Source organism: Neopsephotus bourkii, unplaced genomic scaffold (assembly GCF_033783945.1).
Source record: "Neopsephotus bourkii isolate Nb327-2 ecotype Australia unplaced genomic scaffold, CSIRO-AGI_Nbou_v1 NB_1036, whole genome shotgun sequence".
NCBI lineage: Eukaryota > Metazoa > Chordata > Aves > Psittaciformes > Psittacidae > Neopsephotus > Neopsephotus bourkii.
The window spans coordinates 2,473,410-2,490,669 of NW_026901525.1; the positions used below are offsets into that span (position 1 = coordinate 2,473,410).

General features: G+C 53.8%; 1 protein-coding gene across 4 annotated transcripts in view; it reads left to right on the forward strand.

Moving 5' to 3' along the window:
- The window catches only part of FHL3 (four and a half LIM domains 3), a 28,144-nt gene extending 13,343 nt beyond the window's left edge, over positions 1–14,801 (forward strand). The window contains exons 1-6 of one of the 4 annotated variants that reach the window (XM_061360741.1): positions 29–186; positions 11,097–11,281; positions 11,358–11,532; positions 12,071–12,240; positions 12,370–12,556; positions 13,664–14,801. In XM_061360741.1, the coding sequence (XP_061216725.1) occupies positions 180–186; positions 11,097–11,281; positions 11,358–11,532; positions 12,071–12,240; positions 12,370–12,556; positions 13,664–13,815 (876 nt within the window). In that variant the 5' untranslated portion in view covers positions 29–179 and the 3' untranslated portion in view covers positions 13,816–14,801. Of the gene's footprint in view, positions 1–28; positions 187–11,096; positions 11,282–11,357; positions 11,533–12,070; positions 12,241–12,369; positions 12,557–13,663 lie in introns of those variants that run through there. The other 3 variants (XM_061360742.1, XM_061360743.1, XM_061360744.1) reach the window with 3 other exon arrangements.
- Positions 14,802–17,260: the final 2,459 nt, after the last annotated feature.

Below are 17,260 nucleotides of genomic sequence, written 5' to 3' on the forward strand. Positions count from 1 at the left end.
TCTGGTTTATGATGTGACTGCTTTGTTTCTGGGCAAGCACTTGAGGGTTTTGCTGGCGAAGTGATGATTTACCACTGAGAGCCTCTTGCTGGTGGCACCTGCTTCAACTGTCTGTGCTGTGAGTCACTGGGAGAGCTGCTGGGACCGCTGGGTTTTACATTGGCCCATCGCATTCAGCAATGCAAGGTAACAGGGAACTGGTCTGTTTTGTGTCTTGGGCTTTGCCAGTGTGGGACAAACCACTTGGAAATAGAGCTTTGTTGTTCTGGTTGGTCTGGAGAACGGAAGGAGGGTTATTAAGGAGTTGGTGGTGACTTGTTGCAGTAAAGCCCATGATCCTCGACCTGTGTGTGCATGCAAAAGAGTCTTGGAAGACCTATCACTGTAGTCAAAGAGCGGGTTGCTGTTGCTTCCTTCAGTGAATGAGTGTGAAGCACCTTCTCTACAGCAAAGAAATGGGGCATTGTTTCGTATCTGCTGCTTCAGGGGCTGAAACATCAACTCATCTCGGTCTTTACCTGGAAGCTGTCATGAGAGGAGCCTCTGTTAGCTAAAATTCTGACCTTTCGGTGCCTTTTTAATCTATGACTAATCTGTTTTGTGTAGGTTTCCTTGTAAATCTCGGATCTGAATGAGAGAATGAGGCTCTGCAAATGAGCCACAGACCTGGAAGAGGGGCTCTGTAATGTTACTTTGGCTCATGTGTTGTGTTTATTTCTGTGAAGGAGTAGTTTTCCTCTCTCTGGGAGTTTTTAGGGACAGCCAGCGCTTGTGCTTTACTGTGCCACCTGTCACCAGCAGTGTCCCACGTTGCCCAGATTGCCATGCTGAGCAACAGCCAGTTCAGAGGCAGACCCATGCAGGGGGCAGGGGCATAGATGTTGCAAACCCAAGGGGTAAATACATGATATCAAGGCATTTGTCAATTTTCTGAGCATTTGTGCCCCTTAAAATAGCTGTTCCCATTTAGTCTTTTTTGATGTGGCACCAGTTTTCCCATATGGGTACCACTCCAGCTCAAAACGTGGCAACGCAGCACGGCAGAAATAGGAAAGTGTGTTGTTATTTCTTAGAGATGTTCTATTAAAATATGTGACAGTTACAACTGATGTTATTTATGTTGTTCAAAGTGTGTGGTATCTAAGAGCAGTTTTTAAAGGTGCCAGTGAGAAATGCTTTAAAAGGGAGCCTGATTTGAAGATAACTGGCTCTGTATCGCTGAAGTGAATGACACCAGATGACCACATCACCTAGCAGAGGAATCTTCAGCCACAAAAGAAGGAAGCTTGTTTCCCTTCTATGTTGGCAAGGCCATGGCTAAAAGCAGAGGCTGTTTTCCCCTCCCAGTGATCCCGTCTGTCCCCGTTGTGTGCTTTCTGGTGCTCGGAGGGCTCAGCTATGCTGTCCTTGCAGAGCAATACCTTTTTCAGGAGGGCTGCAGCTGGCACATAACAGCATCTCCCAGGCAACAAATGATCTTAGTTTTGTTTCGGACCACAGGCAAGCAGTTCTGGGGATGGTAACCTGAGACAATTTGCCTTTGCCAGGATTCAGTCCTTCCCCAGATTTAGAAGCTGCTCACATGCTGCGGACTACAGAGCTGTAATTGCCTTTGCTTGCAAGGGACACCAGCAGCTGTAAGAAGGACCTTAGACTGAGAGTGCCCTTCTCATGCAAACAGTCAGGTGAGAGGCCCATGGTTAGTGGTCAGATGGTGGGAGAGGCATCTCTTTGTCACCTTCCTGGCTTTCTCTGCTGGTCTTGCATAGAGGTGGAGAGACCCAAAAGGCACCAAACTGCCTCACCCTTCTCAGTCAGTATAGCTGCAAGAATAGAATCAGTGCTCATGTTTGGGGGGCAAAGAATCAAATTGGAAAAGGGAGTATTTTGACCAAATTTGGTGAAAAAATGCACTTTACCCGTTAAGCAATAGACATGCATTAAATGAACCATGTCTGGTTTATGTGTCTTTTCCTGCTACTGGAAGTCAAAGTTGCTTTGTTTATTAAAAAAGCCCTGAAGTTGAGCAGAGCCTTAATCAGCAAAGAGCTGTCAGGTCTTCTGGAGAAGGTAGTGAGGGATCAGACCAAGCAGGTTTGCTTTGCAGCACATGAGCACAAAACATGTGCACCATCACTGCATCCTATAGCCTGCCCACAAGCTCCCGTGTGTGCTCATTCAGAAGCATGCTTGAAGCAGCCCCTTGATTGCCTTTATGTGCAAAATAGAGGTATAATCTAAGTGCCTTTTATTCGGGGAGGGTGAAAAGCTTTGTAAATGCTAACTTATGTATTCCCTGAGAAAGAAGAATGGCTTCATCCTCCATTTAAATAACAGCTGCCTAAAGGAAAAGTGAAAACTACAGTGCAGGGCTAGAATTGTGAGAGACCTTTAGGGAAACAGAGTGGAATTCCATTAGGTTGCAGTGAGATGTGTATGAGATGCACAGACCCCAAGAACCGAGCAGCCAGAGCAGTCAGCTTGCTTTTGTTGCATTTAGGCTGTGATGTCTGTTTGAATTGCAGGATTCTTGTGTGCTGAGCAGATCTCAGATGAAGGTAAATTGGCCTCAGTGTGCAGTTAGTCATTTCCTGTCATGCTTTCATGTTTGAATTCTGGCGTACTGGGGATGACCTTTATTTCATGGGGCAAAGAGATTTTGAAACGCTCTTGCCGGAGCCCTGGGTTCCTGCAGTTGGATAAGCAGTCAGGCATTTCTATGGCTCTGGGCCAACTTTGCTGGGTTATAATAAAGCAATCCAGTCTAAATTTAAACTTTCATTGCTAGATTATAATCCTCACAACATGCTTATTCTTCAGGACTCCCTTTTTCCCTCTTTACCAGCCAGAGCATTATAAAGATCTCGCTGGATTTCTGCATTTGGGAGGTTTAGGGCATCCTAGGCTCTGCGACCGAGTTCTGCCTTTTGAGTTTGGGGCATGGGTGCATTTTCCCCTTTGATCTTTGTGGTCATACATTTGTTGCTGCAGAACACTGACCTTGAGCAGTGCTCTGTTCCTCATGCACAGTTGTAGTTGCCATGATGTCTGCAGTTACGAGGCTGTAGCACACAACAAAAACCACACATGCTACAACAGGTACCATGAAGCAGCTTATTTACCAAGTTCTAATTTCATATGCATTTATATATATTCTCTTCATTGCTTTTTTGATGAAACCTCATCCAGTTATGATCCCTTCCCACCACCTTTTCTTGCCCATCACATCACAGACAAAGAAGGTCCACAGATAAATGATACTGTGCTAAGCAACAGGCATTTCACTGTTCAGATCAGCTTCTGCCTAAACCTGGTGTGAAACCTGGGGCCTGGAGGCCAGCCAATGCCCATTAATTTGTTTTATAGGGTTGATGACTATCTCTAGGCTTTGTTTTGTGTTCTTGCATTACTGTTTGTTGCCAGTAGGATGATGGTTAATGCACGGTCTACTCAGTATATCTGAAAGGCCTGTTCAGCCATGCACGAGCAACAAGTTCCTCCTTCTTCCTAGTTTTCTAGTGGAAGGAAGAAACTAAGGGGATTTGTGGATTGGACATTGGCATACTCTTATGGTGTAGTCTGTCAAGCACCCACGAGCTGATGGTGTTTGTGCCAGGGCTGTTGAGGCACCACAAGCTGATGGGAGCTTCCCTGGACCATGACTCTCGCTCCTCTGATCCTGTGATCAGTGACACTCCCTGCGACTTGGCTCCAGCATCTTTCTTCCTATTACGGTCACCCCAGCCATGTCTACAGCTGCTCTTCTGCAGCAGTAATGAGCTTCAGTAGCAGGTTTGCATTGTGTAAGCTACTGCTGGCAGCGGGCTCCTGCTTGGCCAGCATTGCACATGGCAGGGGAAAGTACCTGCGATGTGGAGCGTGGGGCAGGCAGTCTCCCTTTCCTCCCAAGCCTCTTCAGACACTGGCCAGAATCTCTTCTGGCACATTTCTAAGCCAGAGGTTCCTTAACCATCCTTAAAAAGGACTTCATTTGGCTGGGAGAAGCTTCTGATGCGTCTGTACCTTACTCCTCTTGCACTTCTTCCTTCAGTTCAGTGGGCTGTTTGAGTCCTGACAGGTCCAAACTGCCCAAATGGTTTCAATTCCAGACTTCCTGTTGAGCGTGCAGAATTTGCTTGCTCTGTATACATTTAGAGGGAGATTAACAGCTGATCTCTTGAGCAAACATTCAGTTTTCATGTCAGCAGAATGGCACAGGCTGCTTGTTCTGAATGTGGCCCAACTGCTCTGCTGCTGTTGGAGCCACCCTTGGTCCAAGCTGCCCTCTGTAGATGGAGGATTTTGTTCAGAACCTGAAATAGTTAATTACTCCTTGCCTTTAGTAATGACTTTTAAATCATTGCATCCTTTCCTCCTTGGCAGAGCTTTTCGTTTTATGGGTGCATAAAAGGGGCTCTTAAGCTTCTTTCTTTAACCCTGGTAGAATTAACTTCCCCTAAAGAAAATAAGCCTAGAGGGAGGCCTGCAATTACTGTTGGCTTTCTCCCTGTGAGCCTGCACTCTGCTGTCCCTTGGTTGGGATACTGGAAGGTGACCAGCACCGCTGGGAAGCCTGGCATTTCTCACTGCTGCTGTTTGAACAGGTCTGTTTCTCTCCCTCCAAACCACGTATCATCATGCTCCCTGTGCAGATGCTTCAGCTCACAGCTGGATCCAGGGGACCTGCTCGGACAGGGCAGATCTGAGGAGGAAAGGGACAAAAGCAGCTGAAAAGCAAAAAAAAAAGCAAGGTCTTGGCCACAGGAAACTACAATTTGAATCTCAGATGGGCAAATGCACCGGGTTTTCCACTGTAGCATGGAAAATTGGATTCCCCTGCAACTGCGGCCTCATTAAAAAGAGATTCTTTCTTTAAAGGGTAGAGAAGGGACAAAAGTCCCAGTGTGCACAAATACTGCTTTGGGCTTTGTCCTATTACCTTGTATGGGGATGCTGCCTTGTGAGAGCCTGACTTATTCTGAGCAGGTTTTCCTTTCACATAGGAAAAGTTTTGGGTTATGTTCCCTTATCTTGGGAGACAGAATGAAGGATTTAGAGGAAAAGGGTCTATGAACTCATTGGTGTTCTGAAACCCCAGCAGAGTTTTGGGCTTCTGGACAGCCTCTCATCCATGTCAACATTTCTTGCAGACCATATCTAGTGGCGTGTGTATGCCATCGAGGCCAAAACTACTTCCATGTGCAGTGTGCTGACTCTGCGTATGGTCTCTTGTTTCTGGCCTGAGAGATATGGCCAATCATTTCTGGTAATTCAGAAAGTTAAACCTTAAAATCCTTGCTGCTTTGCAGATCTTTTGAGTCTTAGACCAGTGGTCATTTTCCTCCCAGGATCAGCATTGCTGCTGTTACAAGACTGTGAAAGTGAGCCTGGCCTCCTGAAGGTGCATCCCATCACCTCCTCCTCTGTAGAACAGTGCTGATATAGCAAATAAACATTAGCATGTAATTGTGGCATGTCACTACTGGATAAAGTGATAAAGATGCTTCCTGCCTCTCATCCTGTGTCTCGGTCTGTTTTTGAGGCAGAGGACACCTTGTGCTGCATTTACCAGAGCTGGCCTTTGTCTCTATGAGGTGTTCCTCATTGCACTTGTAACCTCATTCCTCAGCCTCTCCTCTCTGCAGGAAGCTGCTTTCGGGCAGGACTGCACTCTGTGGACCTGCCCTTCAGAGCACGTCCTGGAGCCCTCTGCCTGTGAAGCACTGCTCAGCCTTGCCGTGCCCTCCAGGACGTGGTGGCCGTGGCCGTTTGCCGTTGCTCACCTTGGAGCGGGTGTGATGTCTGAGCCTGTGCAAACAGTGCAGCGCTTCCTGCAGCGCCTCTGGGCAGGCTGTGTGCTGCAGGCAGGTGAGGCTGTGTTGGTTTAAGGGGAAGAGCAGACATCTGAGGGACAGTTGTGATTTTAGCACTCATCGTGGTCTGTCTGCAGAGCTGTCGGGAGGAGTCCACGTGATGGATGCGGTTTTGCTCTTTGGTTAGAGGAAACCTCAGAGGTCCCTTCTGAACGTTAGGAAACCCTCAATTTGCCATCCTAAGACTGTATTGAACTCCTGCAACAGCCTAGGTCTTCCTTGTAACTTAGCAGAGGCTTGAACAGTTTCTGCTACTTGTTCCTCCCAATGCCGTGGGCATTTTCAGGAGCCTGCCCCCTTTGCTGACCAGGGTGATTTGGACAGCACTGATTTCATTGGAAATGCAGGGTGTTTCCTTACAAACGTGCCACCCATTTCACTAAGCCTGTTGCAGAGCCCAGAGCAGGAGGTTGGTTTGCCTGTGCTTGGGCAAACAACTGTGGTGCAAGCTTGGTGCATGCACAAGCACAGCATCCCAGTGCTGCAGGTGGGGGCTGTGTGGCCTTACACCCAGCTGATTCATTTGTCTCCTCCTCTGCCTGTAAGAACCAAATCTTCCCTGTGTGTTGGAGAAATGACCTGCAGCATCCTCCTGCTGTGCTGGGGATGGGGGAGCTGCCCATGGGGGAGGCCCATGGTCCTTGTAAGGACTTTACCCCCCCCCAGAGCAGCCCTTCATCATCCTTGAGATTTCTGAGCTGTCCATGGGGAGGCTCAGCACTGGAATGGATCCACGGTGAGATCCAAGGGCAGGAAGTGACTCAGTGGTGCTCCAAGCAGGCGGGTGAAGGCTTGATGCAACAGTGCTCCTGGGGGTGCTCTGTGCAGGCTGGGCTGTGCTGATGAAACACTCAGCACCTTTCTGGCAAGCTGCCTCCAGCCTCTCACCTGAAAGCAGGATCTCCTTTAACAGCAGATGGGGGATGTTGTTGCCACCGTGCCAGGTCTACAGCTGTGCTCGTGGGTTTGGGAGCAGAGCAAGAGGGCACAGAGAGAGGCAGCAGCATGAGGAGGTGAATGGTGCCCTATGGAGCTGGTCCCCACCACCCTGGAGAGCCTGTGCTGGGGTGTGCAGTGACCATGAGCAGGAGCAGTGTCAGGGCTGAAAACATTCCCAGTGGAGCAGAGGGGCTGGAGCTGCTCCTCAGAGCAAGCAGCTGGTTTCCCTTTTAGGGTCAGAGGCAGGCACAAACAATTTCACGCAGATTCCAGGACCCATAATGGTTCTGGAAAGCCAACGGGAACAAAAAGCGTTCTCCTCCTCCTCTGACCTTGGAGCGTGTTGAGGACCATCTTCCAAAGCCTTGGCCCTGGGCAGTTTCATCCTTACATGGGGAACACTTGCCTGTCCCAGCAAGGTTGTGCTGTCTGTTCTGTTTAGGTGTAAGCTGCAACCACACGAGCAGTGCTCAGAGCAACCCAGGGCAGAGAACAGGCAGGAACCCAACAGCTAAAGGCAGGTCTGTTCCTGTGTCCTGGGAGGATTTAGTGTTTCCCTAGGAATAGCCTTATGGGCTGCTCTGGGATCACTTGGTGCAGCAGCTGGTTGTGACCTGACAACAAATCCCAGCCTGGTGGGAAGCTGCCCAGGGTTGTAGGTTCACCATGTACATGAGATGTCTCCCTGGAGGAGTTCCCTGCAGCAGGAATCATCTCAAAAGGGAGGTGAAATGCTCCAGTGACTGCGTGCAGCAGAAAGCCTGGCCCTGGACACTCTGTGCTGCCTCCTTTGCATAATAGCTTCCCAGTTTATGGACACTCAAATGAATGTATTCATCTCCTGGGGCTGTTGCTAAGCCACCTGCTGTGTTGCTGTGGACAATGACACCAGGGTGGTGTTAGGTGCATGTTACTCTCTAATTAGAAAGTGGACTGGGCTGGGTGTCCTTGACAAATTGCTGACCTTTCCCATACGTGAAGCTATTCTGAGCTCTGTTCCAGCCTGATCAGATTTGCATCCCGGAGCACTTTAAATGTTGTTTGTGAGAGGGGCTCTTGTTCCCAAAGCTGTTCATGGGCACAGGAGAGGAACTGGACTTCCTTTCTTCCATGAGCACGGCTATATCTGTCAAAGGGAAAGGCTAGGCAGCTGGCAGGCATATATCTGTTGCTTATTTTTGCCCTCAGACAGCTGGGAGAATACCCCACACCCAGCTCCATTGTCCCCATGTATGAGGGACCTGCGTTGCTCCTTGCCCCACAGGGACCGGAGCCATGCAGTAATGGGCAAGCAAACCCTCTCTTAGCAACTGGAATCCCATCATTTCAGGGCAACACCTTGGTTAGCATTTGAAGGCGTTACTTACGTCACCCTTGATCACTGCTAATGTTTACAGGGCAGGGCAGACTGCGAAGTAGGATGAGTACATGTGAATTAGCACATAGTAACTGCCTGTATTGAGACTTCTCAATGTGAGCCTCAGTGAAGGGGTTTGTAAATGAGTTTCATCACCAATGGAGGCAATTTCCAGGTTCCTCACCACAATCACAATAAGAATTGGGGGCTTTTGTACTCTTTCTTTTGTCCCACCTCCCTCTTGTCCCTGAACTTGGTCTCAGGCACTGCTGTGTCCTGGTGGGGGTGTGTGAAGATGCAGAGTTTGCTTTGGCACTGCACAGGGCTTTGACACCCCTGCCCAGCACTGCATGAGACCAGAACAAAGAGAGCAAACAGCTTATCTAGTACAAATAACCCCGAGCAAACTTCCTGGGGCTGTTCCGTTTCTTCTGTGGAAGAGGCATCCTGGAGTCTGATCCCATCCACTCTGACGGCAGTCTCGGCCACGTCATGCTCTTGGGACTTGCTCTGCATCAGCCAAGGGCTCTGACTCCAGAGCCTGAGAACAGGAGCTTGGCTCGCACAGCACCAGCAGGTATAGGTGGATTATGGGGAGAAACTGCTCCAAGTGGGGGTGAGCAAGAGTCTTCCACGTTATCATATGGTTTTCGCTTCCTCTGTGTCGTGCATCCTGCGAGGGACCTCCAGTATGGCCGGTGAGTGCTGGTGGAGAGCATCAGTGGGCTCAGGAGTGCCAGCAGCCCTTGGTGGTGGTGGAGGAGATGAGTCCTGGCACTGCATTTGGGACTGAAGTGTTCCTGTCCTGTCACTTTTAATCCTGGGCTTGATGATGGAGGCAGCTCAGCAGCACTGGGAGAGCAGGTCCTGAGCACTCGCTGTGGAGCTGGTGCTCCCACCCATGGCGTTCCTGTGTTTGCTGGCACTGGGTCCCAAGGGTGCACGTGGAGCTGGGGACAGCATCTGCCTCATCAGGGTGGTTTGTGGTTCAGCACTGGCTGGGTTTATCTGCTCACCTCCTGTCCCTGTGACACAGGGAAGTGCTGCCCCTTGTTTTGAGCTTGGGGCCTGGCACTCACAGGTGACCGGTGTCAGGCACAGCAGTGCTCTGTGTCACCAGGAAAATCCAAGCCTTCTCCATTGAAGTTATTTTGCCTTCCCTTGTGTTTTCTCACGTCCTCTGACCCCCTGTTCCAGAACCACGGAGATAAAGCACAGCCCATTGAGCAAACACGGCGGCTCCCAGCTCCAGCGGTACCGTCGCTCCCAGGGTAGGAGTGCTCATTAGAGGCCCTTTTATTACAGACACACCTTGGAAAGTTCCCTTCAGCAGGGCTGAGGAGGAGGAGGGTTATTAATTTGATTCCATTCTTTGCCAGGGAGAAAGGTCCCCGGCAGCTTCAGGGAGTGAAGGCAAGTGGGGTGGCTGAGGAGTGCTCAGGAGCCAGGCAGGGTGCTGGGGGGGGCGGGGGGTCAGCACCTCATGGGATGCCCCAGAGGGAGGGCAGAGCTGGGCAGTTTGGCACCCATCAGCTGGCAACAGCCTGGGGCTGCTGCTTGGGGGCACTGGAGGTGCAGCCATGGCCCCAAGGGCACGATGCTCACAGGGGCACCCCACGGAGCTGCTCCTGCAGCCGCAGCCCCGCGCAGCAGCTGGGTCCCCAGTGTCTGAAAAGGGACTTTGTTCCCCCTCCGTTGGTCACGTAGCCATGTGGGAACACTGGGTTTATTCACCACCAGGCCTATCAGCACATACCAGGCTTGACAACAGCTGGGAGCTCTGTGGCTTGACCAAGAATAGCCCTGGGGAGCTGGCGGCCGTGAGTCAGAGCTGTCTGGATCAGCTTCTGTCCCGGAGGCTGCCTCCCAGCCTAAGGGAGATGGCCAGGGAGGCACGGAGCTGGGCCATGAGCTCTGTGTGCCATTAAGTGCTAGGTTGAGCCACAGCAGCTCTTTCTGAAGTGGGTGGGTTCACGAAGAAAACTGCAGCGTGTGGCACTCTGCTGCTGATGGCTCCCATGTAATTCCACGGGCTTGTCTGCACTTGACAGCAACCCGTGTTAACGCAGGGTGTGATTTTGCAAGTGGAAAACTCCATATTTAGGAATAACCAGGCTAAAGCAAACAGAAGGAAGATCCTCTTGTTCTGGAGATCGTGCTCCAAAGGGAGGGAAGTGGTTCCTTAAACCTCTTGTCTCAGAGGGAGACCGGGAGCAGTGAGCGAGGCCTGACCTGCACGCAGCACCTCTGCTGCTCGTGAACCACCCGTCCTCCTGAGCGCTTTCCCCTTGAAGAGTGGTTGTAGATGGAGCTGGGATAGCTGGGCACAGCCTGTGGGGTGCCTGATTCCTGCCCCCCTGTGGAGCAGCTGCCTGGAGAAGCTCCAGAACTGCAGTTCCTGACAGCCCCATTGGGCAGAGCATCGGCTCCCAGGCTGGCAGGAGGGATCTTGCTGTTGGGCCAGGGCCATGCTGGTGTCCTGGGAAGCAGGTCTCCCTGCAGGTGGCTGGCTCTTGGATGTGACAGCGTGTGCATGGGGCTGTTTTCAGTGCCAAACCTAAAGCTTCTGATGCATGAAAATGGTCTCTTTTGGTCCTCATTTACGCCGTGCTTCCCAGCAAGGAGGCAGACAGCGAGGAGCTGTCTTCTGGCTGCATGCTCGAGTGTCAAGGTTTCTCTGAGTGGTGCTCCAAGTGTTGAACTTGAGTATAAACCTAAAGCAAGGCTCATCCCAGGCCCTGATTGTGCACAGGCTGTTTTGGAGGCGCACACAGGCACGGAGCAGGCGCAGCTCAGGGCTGTGGCCTCCTGGTGTTGGCTCAGTGCAGGGGTTCACGGTCCTTGTCCTATGGGGATGGCAGGGCTGCACAGGGACATCTCAGGCAGCGTAAGCTGATACTGACCCAGCATCTCTGCTGATCTCTTAGCAGGTGAAGGAGGCCCTCAGACTGGCACCATGACAGAGTGCTTTGACTGCGACAACTGCAAGGAGTCCTTGTATGGGCGCAAGTACATCCAGATGGACAACGGCCCCTACTGCATCCCCTGCTACGACGCCCACTTTGCCAACACCTGCGATGAGTGCAAAGAGCTGATCGGCCACGACTGCAGAGTGAGTGGGGGACCCCGTGGCTGGGCAGGGGGGTCCCTGGGTCATGGGTGCCCTCCTCACCCCGCTCTCCTCACAGGAGCTGTACTATGAGGATCGCCATTACCACGAGCACTGCTTCCGCTGCTTCCGCTGCGACCGCTCCCTGGCTGATGAGCCCTTCACCTGCCAAGGAGAGGAGCTGCTGTGCAATGACTGCTACTGCAGCGAGTTCTCCTCCAAATGCATTGCCTGCGAGAAGACAGTCATGCCAGGTAGGAGCAGGCACTGCAGTTGGCTCCTGGTCCCAGCAGTGGTGGGGCTGGGGGTCCGACACTGGGGCAGCAAGGGAGAGAGATGAATTTCTGTTCCCTTGGCACTTTGCTTGTCTGCCAGGCTGCGATCACCACAGCAGCCCTTTGTGGCTGCTCCTTTGCTTCCATGAGGAAGTGAGCTGGGGGGGGGAGATAACAAAGGGTTTCCTGGGTATTTCCTGCTGCGTGCTGAGGAGGAGAGAAGGAATGACTGAAGGTGTGTGAGCGTCTCTGGAGGTGGCCTGAGGCAAAGGTGTGTCTTTGCTTGGCCATTCTAGCACCATCTTCACATATAGGTTACAACAGGCATCTCTGCCTATGTGCTGGTGCTGGGGGCATGTTCCTGCAGCCCTCCCCTTGGGGCTGTGGGGTGGGCAGGGTGTCCCTGTGCAGCTGCCTGCAGGCAGGCACAGAGCTGGGTGTGCAGGGCCACTTCACAGCACCCGTGTGTGTGTGTGCAAGTGCTGCTCCCTCCCGTCACCGTGAGCTCTCTCTGCAGGATCCCGGAAGCTGGAGTACAACGGACAGACCTGGCATGAGCATTGCTTCATCTGCAGCAGCTGCCAGCAGCCCATCGGGTCACGCTCCTTCATCCCAGACAAGAAGGATTATTACTGTGTGCCCTGTTACGAGAGCAAGTTTGCTCCTCGCTGCACTCGGTGCAAAAAGGTGCGTGTGACCCAACAGCCCATAGTCCCCCAGTTCTTGGAGCTAGGGGTATGATCCCTGCTCCTGTCTGAGCCTCACCAGAGGCTCCAGCACCCCCATGTGTCACCAGTGTGTGCTCTCTCCCTGCAGACCCTGACCAAGGGAGGAGTGACTTACCGGGATGAGCCGTGGCACAAGGAGTGTTTCGTCTGCACAGGCTGCAAGACCCCCCTGGCTGGCCAGCAGTTCACCTCCCAGGATGACAACCCCTACTGCATCAAGTGCTTTGGGAACCTCTATGCCAAGAAGTGCAGCGCCTGCACAAAGCCCATCACAGGTGAGCAGAACAGCTCTGGTGACAGGGCATTTCTGCGTGACCTACCTGGCCTGGTTCAGGCCATCTGATGTCCAGACATGTGGTGACTTCTCTGGGTGCACCCTCTTGTGTGCATGTGTCACCCACATCCATATGATGCTCGTACACGTCTCCACCATGCAGGCTTGCTCAAGGGTCTCCAGGCACTTTAAGCCTCCCAGGGACAAATGCTGGGGAGTGCAAAGCACCCTGAGGCCTATCCCCCACAGAAACAACTGGAGCCACCTTCTGAGGAACCCCATGAGAGAGAATCTCTTTGTTGCAGTGGTCCTGTGATCACTTGTGTCCCTTTATCTGCATCTTCCAAAGTGGTTAACTGTGCCCCTTGGGAGGAATTCCTTCTGCCCAGGGTTAAAGGCTCCCAGAATGACCTCTCTCAGTGTGATCTTGTGTCTCCAGCTCTCCTTGTTTGAGGCTAGTTGCCATGCCCTGTGGAAAGATTGCTCATAGACACGGAAAGCCAGAGACTTCTAGTTGTAGCTGGGGCAGCAACTGCTGCAGGGGAGCCTGGACCTGTTGTACCTGCCTATGACAGGGGAAGCAGAGGGTCCTCTTCTGCAGAAACCCTTAGGAGGGTCTGTCCTCCTTCCTCTTCTCCTCCACTTGACCTTTCCCTCTGCAGCCCATGTCTCTTGCTGCTTGGGCAGGCAGGCAAAGGCATTCACCAGCTGGGGACTCAGAGGATGGCTCCAGCTGAGGACCCGGCAGCTCCCGGGCACATCGCTTCCCCTCTGGTCCTTATCGGTTTGTCCCAGTCCCTGGGAGAAGGGGGTCCCAGCCCACAAGTCCAGCCCCTGCTGGAGGAGGAAGGAAGCTGCCACAGAGCCTCTGCAGGAGCCTGGGCTGGGGCTGGTGGCAGGAGAGCTCCTCCTGGGACTCTCCTGTCCTTGCAAGCTCCTCTCCTCCCCTCCAGGAGTGCTGGTTGGCTTTCAGGTGCATTTGACACTGGGGTGGTGTGGGTGCAGCACAGTGGGTGAAGACCTGACTCGGAGAGGACCAGGCAAAGGCTTGCTCTGTGGGGGAAGCTCATCCCAGGGGTTCTAACACTGCTCTCTGCCCCTCCTGCAGGCTTTGGTGGTGGTAAATACGTCTCCTTTGAGGACCGTCACTGGCACCACAACTGCTTTAACTGTGCCCGCTGCAACACCTCGCTGGTGGGGAAAGGCTTCATCCCTGACAACGACGAGATCCTGTGCCGCGACTGCAGCAGCGACCTATGAGCCTCCGAGGCCACCGTGGGGCAGGGGCCTTCTCTATTCTTCAGGGTCTTTGTGCCAGATCACCCCACCACCACTGCAGGCGCAGGGCACAAGGCACAGGAGATGGGGGCTGACCCCGAAGCACGGTGTGTCCAGAGGGTTCCTGTGCCCCTCCTGAAGGCTAGAGTACGCTGTGCTATGGCTCTGTGCAGAGCCAAAGCTAAATAAAGTTGAAAAGGAGCTTCAAGATCCCCTCCCCTCCATTATTTACTCTTTCCTTTTGCTTCCTGTCTGACCAGGCACAAGCTGAGCCCAGGGCCCCAGCTGAGCAAAGGGCAGCAGCAGCTTCAGCATTGGGCTGCTGGATCTGCAGGCTGGCAGCATGGATTTGCTCCCCTGGCTCGCTGCTGACTTCTCTCTTTTCCCCATGTGCTTCCCTTGCTCTGTGTGATTCAAGGCAGCAGCTCCTGGTCCGTGCAGCTTGGCCTTGCTGGCCTGCATCGTGGATGGCTTACGTGTGGCTGCCCTGTGGTGACCTGGGCATGAAGGGCATGCTGTGGAGGGAGCTTAGGGGACACCAGGCTGGAGCGTGGCCAGGAGATGAGCATGTGTCCTGCCAGATGGGAGCCAGCTCTGCATTGCTGTAGCCACCTCGCTGTTTGCAGGCCAGCCCCTTTGCTCTGCTCCATGGAGGTGCTCTCAGGTGTGGATGAGGAGCTGGGATTGCTCACAGGTACAGGGGGTTCAGCCCCATCTCCTCCCTGCCCGTTCCCATCTGTGCTGGGATCTCCCAGGGCTGCCTCTGCAGTGCCTGAGCTCCAGTGCATGGAGCAGCCCCCGAGATGTGCCTGGCTGGGCCCTGGAGGAGGGTGTGCTGAAGGCTGGGAGCACCGCGGGCTTTACCCCTGCTCCATCCCTCCCATGGGATGGGGATCCCCTTGCTGAGCCCACTGCCAGCAGCACAGGTAACACTGCAGGCCTCTGTGGGGCTGTGGCTGTGCTCAGTGGGAGCACTGGAGGGGAGGGACTGGGAATATGGAGGGCAGTCAGGGTGCCTGCAGCCTGCCAGAGCTGTGTCCCCCCCTGCGATGGGTAGAGTGCAGCAGCTCCCCTCATCCATCACCGAGTCCCAAAGCAGAGGTGGCACCTGGGCTGCCCTGAGCCTTTGCATCCCCCAAGTCCCTGCGCTGGCCCTAACTGCAAAATGGGACCTCTTGAGCCATCCCAGACCCACACAAGGGCTCGAGCCATCCTTGCCCCAAGGCTGAGCTGGCCCTGGGCCCCTTAAGTCCCCCCTTCAGCAGGATGCTCCTGCCTGCCTTGTCCCTGCATCCCTTTTGCTTCTGTCTTGCTGGGGCACTTCTGCTGACCCTGCTTTCCTGCTCAGACAACCGTGTGCTTCCCTGAAAGCATCTTCTTGTGTTTGGGTTTTTCCCTTTTGTACTCTTCTGTCATCAATATCTGTCATTTTATAACCAACTGCAGGATGAAGGGGCAAGACCCCCCCGCAGGCTTCACTTAGGAACAGACAAGCCTGTTCAAATGTTATGCATGTTGAAGTGTTATTAACTGTGTATTCAGACCCTTGTTGAACCCTTGTTTGAAAGCTTTGATGCAGGCAAATCAGAGTTTGTGTGTCTGCTATTCTGAGGAGCTTGGAGCAGTCTCAAGAAGGAAGTATCCTAAACCTCAGCCTCCTGTGTATTTCCTATGGCTTTATACAATAAACCCTTTTAGTGATGCTTGTTCTCATGTGTTTCTCCAGCAGCAGGCACAGGGCAGAGCTCTCAGCCTTGTCCTCACCCCTTACCCTGCACTGGGGATGGTGACCTCCTGCAGACCACGTCCAGCATCAGTACCAGCCCTGTGGGTTATGGCAGGGAAGCAGCAGCTCCCTCTTCCCACTGTGGGTTCCTGTGTGTCCGTGCTGGGCAGGCCGTGGCCGATGCCTCCAGGCTGGCTGCTGGGTCAGGCTCAGCATCCTGCACTGGTCTGGATCACTGTGATGGGGAATCCCATCCCGCTGGGCACACAGGCTCCCTGCCCCTGCCATACGCACTCCCCCATCCGCACATGGAGGCTCTCGGGAGGAGGTTTGGGGGGGAAGCTGCTGTAATCTCCATTGGGATAACAGCGGGCTCCTCCCGGCAGCCTGCCCCGGAGCGCTGCGTGCTCGTTCCTCGCTTACATCAGCCGGGGAGCCGCTGATTCCCCAACATCTGAAACTGTTTTCCACAGATTCCTTTACATTTACTAACGGATGCCACAGCTTCCTCTGGGCCTGCCCTGGCCCCCAGCGCCCGCTCGCTCCCCTGGTGCTGCTCCAGCGGACAACGAGGGCACGGGCACATTCCTGGCTCCTTCCAAGGCTCCTGCTCTGGCAGCAGACGCGCTTGTTCAAGGAGGAGCTTTGCTGCTGTAGCTGCCCCGCGCCCGGTTCTGCTTGGCTTCAGAAGGTGAAGGAGCAGCCTCAGCCCTGCTGCAGCGGGAGCACCGCAAGCCCTTGCTCCTGCAGCGCTGGGCCCGGGGATTAACCACAAAGGGTTCCTGTACAAAGGGCCCCCGGGCTCCTCTTTCAGGCAGCCTCAAGAGCCTCACGTTTTTAGCCAAAAAAGGAAATGACCCAGCTGCGCAGGGCCTGGAACATCTGGATTTTATCCCTGTCATGAATGGGTCAGGGCTGCGCAGGGCCCAGAGCCTGATTTACAGCAGGGGGAGGGTGATGTCATGCACAAACATCCCCCGAGATTCCCAGAGTGCGGCTCTGCAACAGGCAGGAAAAGGGGATTGAGCACAGGCTGGGGTGAGGTGGGAGCAGGGGGACTCGCTGGGACTCCAGGGCTGGGGTGGAGAGAGAGGCCCCAGCATTAAAGCTGCTCCTGCCTGCGCCTGGGCAGGAGGGAAGGAAGGGCTGGTTCCAGCTCCCTGCTGGTGGTTGCCCCATTCCAGCCGTTGTTCCTTGTCTGAGCATCTCCCATGGAGCATGGACCTCTGCATCCCTCCGGGTGACCGGAGCGGCATGGACCAGCACCTCCAGGTGATGGTGCTGGGCTGGAGGCTGGTGGCAGAGCCAGTGCTCCAGTGCGAATGGCTCTCCTCTGTCTCAAGTCGAGACAGGGCTGTGATTAGAGCCAGGCTGGAGCCTGCAGGCATCCCCCAGGTCTCTTCTGATTGTCCCTATGTCCCGTAGTGAAGGTCCTGAGGAGGTGGGGAAGGAGCATCCCATAGGATTCCCTGCAGGAAAACTGTGCTGTCCCTCCTATGGGCACAAAGCTGCACCGAGGGGCACCAGGCACGGTGGGTGAGAGGAGCAGGGAGGTCACGCAGGGGCTGCTCTTGTCCCACCTTGACCCTCCTAATGCCAGCAGCCCCAAATAAAGAGGCCCTATGGCCTGATGGGACATTGCTGGCTTTCAGCTCCTTCCCTTCCCAGGGATGAGGTTTCACGCAAAGGGAAAGGGAAGAA